This window comes from Oculina patagonica, chromosome 4, assembly GCF_052425735.1.
Source record: "Oculina patagonica isolate OP01 chromosome 4, crgOcupat, whole genome shotgun sequence".
Lineage (NCBI taxonomy): Eukaryota > Metazoa > Cnidaria > Anthozoa > Scleractinia > Oculinidae > Oculina > Oculina patagonica.
In genome coordinates this window covers 21697588-21708093 of record NC_135761.1, presented here as the reverse complement: position 1 = coordinate 21708093, position 10506 = coordinate 21697588, and the positions used below count along the sequence as shown (strand labels likewise).

General features: G+C 37.8%; 1 protein-coding gene and 1 long non-coding RNA gene across 2 annotated transcripts; both read left to right on the top strand.

The window, feature by feature from the left end:
- Nucleotides 1-3275: 3275 nt before the first annotated feature.
- LOC144650352 (uncharacterized) lies at nt 3276-5219 on the top strand. Its single transcript, XR_013570099.1, has 3 exons — nt 3276-3322; nt 4433-4509; nt 4927-5219. It is a non-coding gene; the product is annotated as an uncharacterized LOC144650352 (long non-coding RNA).
- A 3874-nt stretch (nt 5220-9093) lies between these two features.
- LOC144651402 (olfactory receptor 4K2-like) lies at nt 9094-10068 on the top strand. Its single transcript, XM_078511331.1, has one exon. The coding sequence runs from the start codon at nt 9094-9096 to the stop codon at nt 10066-10068; it is 975 nt and encodes a 324-aa protein (XP_078367457.1).
- The last annotated feature ends 438 nt before the right edge of the window (nt 10069-10506 follow it).

The window sequence follows — 10506 nt, the reverse complement described above, 5'->3', positions numbered from 1 at the left end:
AGAGAAATAAGACATGAGGACAACTTTATACGTTTTAAATCGAAACTGAAGACATTTTTATTTAGGAAAGCGTATGAATAGGATCATTTTTATTATCTATTAATTTTATTTTTTCAGCTTTTTAAATAATCTTTTTTTTAGTCATATGTACATTATTGTAAATAGCTAGTTTTTAAATCACGTATATTCTTAGTATTAATTCATTTTATGGTGTGCGGCGCATTTCTTCATATTTATATGTTAATGGTACCGTGCGTAAAGACCAAAATATAGCGTTCTCTGAAACATCCCGTCTGCTTTTTCATTGATCTGAATATCAGTGACGAAAATCCATTTATTCTGATATTCCTTTTATTTTATTATTTTTTATTTTGAATATCAATCGGACATTTTTAATGGCTACACTAAAATCCGAAAACCTAAACGGCATGATGAAAAATATACTTCGATTTTTAAGTCCTAAACATTGAAATTCAACTTCGTTTCAATTCACCATGCGGAATCGGGAAAGTGACGTGTATTTCGATGCCATTTTTGTAAGCATACATTGAGCTGATGTCAATGCATAGCGTAAATTAGGCCTAAGTTAGCATTTTCCCGTCTATTGTCCTAAATAATTCTGTTTTGATGCCGTCGTCATTCATTTCGTTGCTATAATTTCCTGTTTTTCTGTCAGTAACTCATTAGGCACACAATGAAGACTTTGCAGTATTTAGTAATAGCATTCAGACCACAATTCAGTGTCTTCTCGAGAAAAGCCCACTCACAGGAAACTTATGCAGTCTTCATTTAAAACTTCAAAATCAAATTGTAAGTTTTCTTTCCATGTATTTTCGATGTTTCTAGCTAGCACAACTTCAAAAAGATGCCAGGTATTTTTACATGACGAGACGAGGTATTTCGCGTAGAAAAACCGTTGGGAAGGGGTGGGGGAAGGTTTCACCTTTCACCAGAAAAAGTTTAACAAAACATTGCAAAACACTGCACTGAGAAACGTCTATTTTGCGTGCAGATATAGTCTTTTTGTCTGTAAGAATTTCAATGGATCTGTTGATTTTGATGTCGCCATTCAGTTCGTTCTTATAATTTCCTGCTTTTCTCTCAGTAATTCATTTAACAAAACATTGCAAAACGCTGCACTGAGAAACGTTAATCTTGACTGCAGATATAGTCCTTTGTCTGTAAGAGATTCTATAGATATGTTGATTTTGATGTCTCCATTCAATTCGTTCTTATAATTTCCTGTTTTCCTCTCAGTAATTCATTAATCGTACAAGGCAGATTTTGCAGTATTTGTCGTCTCAAGAAAAGCCCACCAACACGAAACTTATGCAGTCTTTATTCAACGCTTCAAAACGGGATGGTAAGTTTTTTGCCATGTATGTCGATGTTTTTATCGCATGCAATTTAAAAAAAATGCCAGGTATTTTCACATAACGGGACTTGGTATCAAGACCTAAAAAAATCCCAAGGGCTTCCAACATAACCCCCAAAAATCCTTAAATCAAAAATTGACCTTTCAAAAATCAACAGCAAAACACGTTTGTTTGTAGTTTATTTGCAGAACTGTGCAGCCAAGGCACTACCACGAATCTTCAGATTATTTTAAATACCCAAACACATCCCTACTTGTACTTGCAAAATTTTCCCACCTAAAAAATCCCGGAATCCAAAATTTCAAACCCAAAAAAATCCTTCGATCATCCCCGTCACTTCAAATCCCGAGTACCATTGCATCGCAATTCGCCAGTTCGTGCGATATCGATCATTTTTCTTAGTGCAAATTTCCCTGAAAACCCCTGAGTTCCTTTGTTGTTTGTATACCTGCTTTCAATGTAAAAATGTCGTTCGCTGTAAATTTCTTTGAATTCTTCCCAAAAAGGCCAATACTTCATTTCCTGATAAACTCGGGCTGGTGTTTTTCCTTTTAGTGTGTTAAAAAAAATCTGACGATACGATATCTCGCGACCGAAGGAGGATACGGTTTTTTTCCACATTACAACCGTTCTTATACACGATCCAAATGCCAAACATCTCGAAAGCAAAAAAGTCAATTTAATAAGATAGTAACTACGGTATAAAAAAATACGAATTAATAAGTTGACACTGGCTAAAAATATTGTTTTTGGACGTTTCGGCCACTACTGTTGCCTTCTTTAGCAAAATAAAAATGCAAATGTTCAACGGCGTCCTGTTAAAAATATGTAACGAATGTGTGATAAAAACTAAGGGTGCGTTTCTTTGGGAATATCCAAAATTGGATCATTGATCTCAGATCACACGGATACTTTGCTTTCAAAGAAACGAAGAATCCGAAAACGGATTTTTTGCCATGACAACCCCGTAAACACATTTCGCACAGAACACAAAATATCAGTACAAAATTTATTTTTCGTCGAAAGTATCCTAGCTAAAATAATTTAAGCATACAAAATCTTTTACAAAAACCACACGTCGAAGTAGATCTTCTTTAGCGTTAAGCACAATGTGGCGAGAAAGCATCTGAGAACGAAAAATGAGTGCGAAATGATCAGTGCAAATTTCACTCGTGACAATTTTAAAAGGATACAAAATGGCACAAAATGGCTGTTCTAGGAAACCTGTATCCCGTTTAAAATGATACTACATACCTATCTGAAGCTACCGTTTCCTTTTATCGTGAAATATTTTTGTATTTTGATCGAAATAACCGCCTAAAACTTTCCGTATGGCAGTGTTTACAAAGAGCAAACCTGTATTTTCACAGCAAAGACCGCTGGGCCAAGGTACTTTTTTCGAATCCTTTCCCAAAAAAACGCACGGATCATGAATCCTAAAAATCCGGATTCAGATATGATCTGATGTATCCACTCGAAGTGTGGATTCTTCAGATCATTGATCCAAGATTAATCCATTTTCGGAAATAGGTTAAGAAACGCAAAATCCGTTTTTGGATCAAGAATCCGGATTTGGATTTTTCCCAAAGAAACGCACCCTTTTAAATTTTATGAACTTTCCGAGTGCAACAAGTAAGTGTCCGAAACGTCCAAAAACAATATTTTTAGCTAGTGTCAACTTATTAATTTGTATTTTTAACATGCCTGGCTACAACCCGAACATTTTTAACTACGGTATATAATGATATATTAAGCTCCGATCCATTTTGGTCGATCGCGAAACTTTGAAGTCTGTGTGCTGAAATAATAACAAAACATTGCAGTGACAAACGTTTTTCTTCCATGCAGATATAGTCCTTTTGTCTGTAAGAGATTCTCTGGATCAGTCTGTCTGGATTTGTTGAATTCTGGAGGCTGCTTTATGTATAAAACGGAAAATCTGCAAGGTAGGACGAAATTAACTAATTAACAAATAATGCAAATTAGCCGGTATAACGTTTTAAGATGGTGTTTTTCTTAGCTTTAATACACCAGATATCGTCTTAAATAAGTTTACGAAAGGAGACTGAAGGTTTCCGTTTTATTGTTTTAAGTGCCTATTGTACATGTCTCGCTAAGTCTAATCTAGTTCCGATTTTCTACGGTCAGGATCAGCAAATGCATATTTATTTCATTACTCAAAGGCATATTTTAGCCGGTAATGTTGAGACAGCTTGTAACTTTGAAGCTGTTTTAAAGTGGAATTCTGAACTATATACCTTTTAAGTAACGAAGTACTGCATAATTGAATCATTGGTCGTTACGTACAGACATTGTTAAAAGTAAGTAGACGTATATTTTGCCTTCCGCATATCAAGTCGAAAAAAAACTTTTTTTAAAACATTTCAATAGTCCGGCGGCTTAGCTTCTGAATTGTGCGGTTTTTGATACAAGCACCAAATTTTTTAGGATTACAAGCCTTCACGTATTAATCAATTCTCGATATAGTGCCAACGCCAATTTCCCATTTTCAGATAGTAATCAGCAATGAAATTTTCAGCCAAGAGGCCCCTCCCCCACGCGTCCAGCTCTCGCGAATCATTCCACGATCACAGCGTTCGCAGTTCGCTAACAGAAGAAATATACGAAAATATATAGGGCTGTAAACAGTCTAAATTAAAGCATTTCATTTTAAATTTTGTAAGTGCGACTTGGTATCACTACCTAACATAATAGTATTTGTCTATAAAACAGGATAAACAAATATTTCACAAAATTTCATTTATTTTAATACATTGTGGTTTCCATGGAAACTGGCGTTTTTCGGGCTTGGCACTATATCTGAAAAAACTTCTGTTGGTGACCACTTTCAGTGTGCCAAATTTCATGCTTGTATCAAAAAGTGCACAATTCGACTAAAATTTCGAGCTTAGCCGCCGGACTACAAATTTATACGAAAGGCGGAATATTTGAAGGCGACTAATACCACCGAAGTTCGCGTAACATTTCAGTTCTTTGTCAAAGGACTTTATCCAGGTTAGATAGTGCAAGTAACTTTTTATCTTTTTCATTTTTAGGTGAAAGAGAAATAAAAAAGCGCTAGCTGCCAATCTGTCAGGAGTTTTCAGATGTTCGCTCAATAATTTAACTGGAGGTAGGAAGGGGTTTTAAAGATATTCGTATAGAAAAAAAAATAATAATGTAAATGTAGCTTTGAGCTAAAATGGCTACTTTCCAGACGATGGAATTAAATTGAAAATACACGTAAATAAGATTATCAAATACTGGCTTCTTTAATAATTCTGTAAAAAATGGATGCCGGTACCTTTTTTCTTCCTGGCAATGGAAATGTTCGTTCAATTTCAAGGGTTTTCAAGTGCGTTTGTTCTTTTACTGAATATTTATATGTTCATATAAAAAACTGCTTTACAAGACATTACTATTTTTTTTAATTTTCGGAAAATCGTTAATATAAATAGTCGCTAAATCTTGCACAGAAAAAATCACTAAAAGTAGTAGCCGTTAACAATAATAAAATTAACGTAGCTAACAAGAGCTTTCTCTACCCTAGGTTTATGGCCGATATAAACGTTTCCTCTTCTGACGCCGGAATCAGTAATCACACCACTCAGCACCGAGATGGAGAAGAGGAAAGCTGTTTCATCCCTGGAGTGTCGCAAACGTTGCAACGAGATTACTTCTATTACACTAATGTAGTGTTGACACCGGTCAATACGCTGTTAGGTATCTGGATTGTCCTGTCAAACGGGTTAATCTTGATAGCGATTCTAAAGGGCGGAATGCGAATTCGTCCAGGATTTCTGTTGCTGTGTAGTTTGACCTTGACTGATCTTCTGTGGGGAGGGCTGGTGACCCCAGTGTATTTAAAATATAGGGTTCAGGAAATTATCAACAGCCAAGTTTGCGCGTTAAATCGCAGCGAGAGGGATGACCCTGTGATGGTTGCATCATTTTTCCTGTGTTTGCTAGGCACTGTAGGTAGCCTTGCTGTGATAAGCTTGGATCGTTACTTAGCTGTTGCTAAGGCAATGTGGTATAAGGTCTCTGTAAAACTCTGGCACGCCTGCCTGGAGTGCTTTGGGGTGTGGCTTCTCTCCATTTTTATTATCACAGCCAAGATAACCCGCATTGTACCACAGAATGTAGTAGAGGTGCTAGAGGCCTGTTATGTGATAGCAATCTCCTTTTTCATTGTCATCGTTCAGGGTTTGACGCTTTATGTTTTAAATAAGCATAACAATTCCGTTGCCCAGAATAGCGACCCAGCAGCGGACCCGGGGCAGGGGAACAATCCAGTTCATACAACTGCAGCCATTGAGCGCAAATTAACTGTCACAACCAGTTGGGTTGCGGGGGAACTTGTCCTGGTTTTGATTCCTTGTGCTATAGTTGTAGTTATTGCAAAGACAGCCAACCCAGGCGCCTTTATGTTTATGGAACCGTTGTATTTTCCAATCGCCTCGATAATCTCCAGTATAAACCCAGTGTTGTACCACCGTCGAAACCCTCAAATACGACAAAGTGTATCTAAGCTGTTCAAATGTCAATAAACGTGTTCTTTGCTTGTTGTGATCCACCAGCGAGTTTGAGTTTTGTTTTATTGTTTCTTTTACCTTTTTCCGCTCTCTCTTCCTGGGGAAGTCCAATCAAAAAGCGAAAAAAGAGGCTCGTGTCGAGTGAATGAAATGCTGTGATTGTACACTGTTACCATAACGCACAGTGGGCGCCGCGGGTATATTTTTGGGTGGGGTGTGCCGCTGGGACTTTAAAACCCCTATCCTTTACCAGACCATATTCATCTGATTTTGCAACCCTCTACTAGACTAGACACCAAAAAACTGTACCCTATTCCAGACACCCTTTCACCTAATTGTAATGAGGTATTAAGATGACTTGACTTCACTCACTCCATTCTTATATCAAACCACAATTAATTTATGCATTAAACGGTAAACGTGGTGACAGAAAGGTCCTTTATACGCATTCAGCACATGTCAATCAGAAACAATTTATTCTCCAATCTCATTCCCAGGGTCTCTCTCTTCCAAGGAACAAGGTTGATTATTTACATGAGAAATTTTTCAAAATGCGACCACTGAAGGTGTTTGTTTACTAATTAATCCATAATATTGAAAACCTAAACAAATGCAAAAATTTAAAATAACTGTCGAAGATACATGTCAAAATCGCGAGAATTATTGCTTGGAAATATTCCTGCATACGTCTACACCGAGGTGAGGCAATTTTCACGCGCCTATTCGTCGGCCACGGTAAATCAGTGAATGTACAGTGCAAACACTGCCTATGTGTTGTGTTAGTCAAAGCCTATTTTATAAAACAAAAAAGTAAAATGGCAGGTGATAGATTTGTTAGTTTCGTTTGTTTTTATTAAAAGTACTAAAAAATATATTTCGTTTTGCATCGATTCTTTTGCAGATTTCGTTTTCGTTTATCGCATCGGGCTCGACAAGTGAGAATGGGTGAAGTGGTCACAGATTTTTAAAAATCAGCCAACTCGTCGAATAGAAGTCGCGCGCGTATGGGATCGCCATTCAATATAGCCGTGAGTGGCTAGTCCACCGCGCGTTAACCCGAACTAAGGGGGTAGAACAACAAAAGCGCCATTTACGTAGGCTTACCCAGGCTACATTCAAACGAGATAGCTTGCGAACATGCTCCCAAAGGCAAAGCTCGACTCGCTTCGCTCGTTTATTTCTTTTTTCGTCCTGTCGCAACTTGGGAGCGTGCTCGCAAGTTAAAACCTGAGCCGATTTTCGTCCCGATTTATCGTGGCCGACAAATTGTAGCGTGCTAATTAGTTTGATTCAGAAAATCAGTGGAACAAATCGCATTGGTCATTAATTTTATAAAGTATATTTTGGGGTGTAATATCTTTTTTAACTTTTGTGATAAAAAAGTCGAGGCTGCCGATCTATGATTCTCGCAGCATGTAGACCTGTCTGATGGACATAAATGTTGTAGTTCAATTTTATCCTAAGCTAAAATTACAATTCCCTTTGTTTCCTTTTTTTCTTTGTTTCAAACTCATGTTTTGTGTATGATAATGAATCACAGGAAAATCCAATTTGAACCAAGGATAAAATTGAATTACAACATCTACAAATTCGACCCTATCTTGTTCACAGAAAATTCTTTTAGTTTTTACAAGAGCGTTTCCTTACAATAGACTTCAATCTGTTGCACTTTAGACTGAAATCTTTATGTCCAAAATTTCACAAATGTGTAAGTTCGCTTTCAAAATTTCATTGAATTTGTTTCCGTGTTGGCCAAGGATTAACAACTGCACAATCTAAATTTCGGTACAATTAAAATTTACTGATTGATGGTATACTGCTAGCTACATGGATATTACCCAAATAGTTTCCTTTAAATGTTAGAAAACGTCCTAAATATTTTGAACAAATTTTGGTCGTGCATGCGCGCCTTTTTTCTAATGTTAAATTTAGAAATTAATGTTTTACCATTTCTTTGCCAGAGACTCGTGGGGAATTTTATTTTAAGTTTCTTCTGTTCAGGATTATGTAAAAAGGCCAGATTAAAAGAAAAAGTTACTTTTAGAATATTGCATTATCTTCAAATACAAACCGTTAAATTTACCGATCGTTGGTATACTCCTAGCTACATGGATATAACCTAAAGTGTTTCCTTCAAATGCATGTTAGGAAACTTTCTAAATATTTTAAACAAATTTCGGTGCATGCGCGCCTTTTTTTCTAATGTTTTTAAATTCAGAAATTAATGTTTTACTAGATATTCCACTTTCTTTGCAAAAGACTCGCGGGAAATGTTATTTTAAGTTTCTTCTGTTCAGGATTATGTAAAACGGTCAGATGAAAAGACAAAATTACTTTCAGAATATTGCATTATCGTCAAAAACAAACCGTTGAAATGAACATGACACATTTGCTCCACGCCGCCACGAAATTGACAAATCGTTGAAACAAATCAGGTTTTATTTGAGAAATTGAGAAATATTCGTTTAGCTGCAACTGAGCCTTACGCGTGAAGATATCCAGCGAGGACTTCGAGGAGTTCGTTGGTGTGATTGTGGTAGATTGTAAACCGAATCTTAGCTTAGACGGTAAGGTTTAGACATTTCGACTTTTGTCTCTTTCATATTGAAAATGCGTAATTTTCCTGTAATGAGGTATTTAGGGGTGAGCACAGTGGTGTGATTCCACGTTTGTGAACGGTCGATAAATGCTTAGTATTTTTACATTATCCGAACGCCAAACATCACGAAAATGTCAATTTAACACGATACTATGATAAAATAAGATAGTAACTACAGTAAACGATATTAGTTTTATAATTAGTGCCGAAAATATCGCGAGCGCAGCGTAAAATTGGTTTGTCAAGATATTTCGTCTCGTGAGTGGGTTCAAACATCTCTGAAACTTTCTTGGAAGTCTTCGGGAAACTTCCTTTAACTTCGGAAAAGTTCGAAAATGATAGGAAACGTTCGTATGCCCTCGAAAAACAATTCGGGAATCTTTGCAAATCTCATTTCGGTCTAGAAACTGTTCGGAAAACAAAAAGTTACTAGAACGGAAAAACGTTGCACCTGCCGAGTATTTTTAGGACAGTCCCTCCCTCCCCCCCCCCCCCTTCCCCGCCACGTTCCAAAACGCTCCGCCGCCTCTGCCTACTGTGTTTATGTAAAAAAACCTTTTTCATCTCTTTTCACAGCGTGAACATGAGCCCGAATCTGACTACAAATGACACGCAGATTGCTTTTCCAGGCCTGGCAATGGAGCAGGCAAAGCGACCGTGTTTTTCCTCAGGAATCTCACAGACTTTCCAGCTTCACTTCTTTTATTACTCCAACTTTTTTCTCGTACCGGTCACCACTTTGTTAGGTCTGTGGTGTTTCCTGTCAAACGGGTTAGTCCTGATTGCCATTCTCAGGGGTGGCCTTCGAATCAGGCCAGGGTTTCTGTTGCTGTGTAGTTTGACTCTGACTGATGTCGTGTGGGGAGGGCTGGTGACGCCCATGTATGTTAGATTCAGGGTCAAGGAGTTGCTTTCTGGCAAGGCGTGCACCAATCCTAGCGATTTGGATTCGCCTCTTATGGCTACATTTTTCTTTTTATGTTTTTATTCTACGCTGGGTAATCTTGGAGTGATAAGCGTGGATCGCTACTTAGCAGTCGCTAAACCGATGTGGTACAAAACGACCGTCACGATACAGCACGCAATTTTTGCTTGCAGCGGAGTGTGGCTGTCATCAATTTCAATGGTGATTTCATGGCAAGTGGAAGTGTTTCCTCACAAAGCGAGCAATATCTTTCGAACGTGTTTCGTTATCCTCTTCTCTTGTCTGGTTGTAGCTGTTCAGATATTAACTCTTGTGACCCTTCGTAAGCATAACAACGCAGTCGCACAGGTAATGGAGGAAAGCGCTCGGGTAAATCCTGCTACCGCTAATAACGCAATTGAGCGCCAGCTAGCAGCGACTACTCGCCATGTTGTCTGTTTACTGGTTTTGCTGATAATTCCCACGGCGTTTCTGGTGGGTTTATCGCAGATTCTTGGTACAAAAATCGATCTATTTGTAAGGCCCTTATTCTATCCTACCACCACTCTTTGCTCTGGTATTAACCCCGTGTTGTATTACAGAGGAAATGTCCAGATTAGGGACGGAATCACTAAACTTTTGAAATGGCAGTGAATGCGAGATGTCGAGTGATAGCAGTTACCCTTGTTTTAGTTCTCGTTCAAGTAGATACTTCATGGCAGCTGATCATGACTGAACTTTGTGTCCCTGAGTTACGCTGAAATCGAACTTATTAAAGACTACCTTATTAAAGGAAATTGCTAAAGTCGCGTTAATTTTTGTTAACGTTTTATTTTCGCGCCGTTAAATACATGTAGCGTTTACTTAATTTCCATTATTTCGGCCCCAATTTCTCGATACAGTCCAGACGTTCTTGTCTCCTAGGAAAGGGCATTATTTCATCAAGGTGGAAGTATTGGTATCACTGAAACTGTGATGAACGCTCGAGGTGGTTAGATTTCTTCTCTAACCCCTACGTTTAGGATAATTCGCTTAGTGATGAAATAAACTTATCAGTTCCTGTTGTCTTAACAAGCGTTTTCTTTGTATACG

Excerpts from the sequence above, each read along its gene's own strand:
- LOC144651402 (XM_078511331.1), top strand. The coding sequence starts at position 9,094 with ATGAGCCCGAATCTGACTACAAATGACACGCAGATTGCTTTTCCAGGC.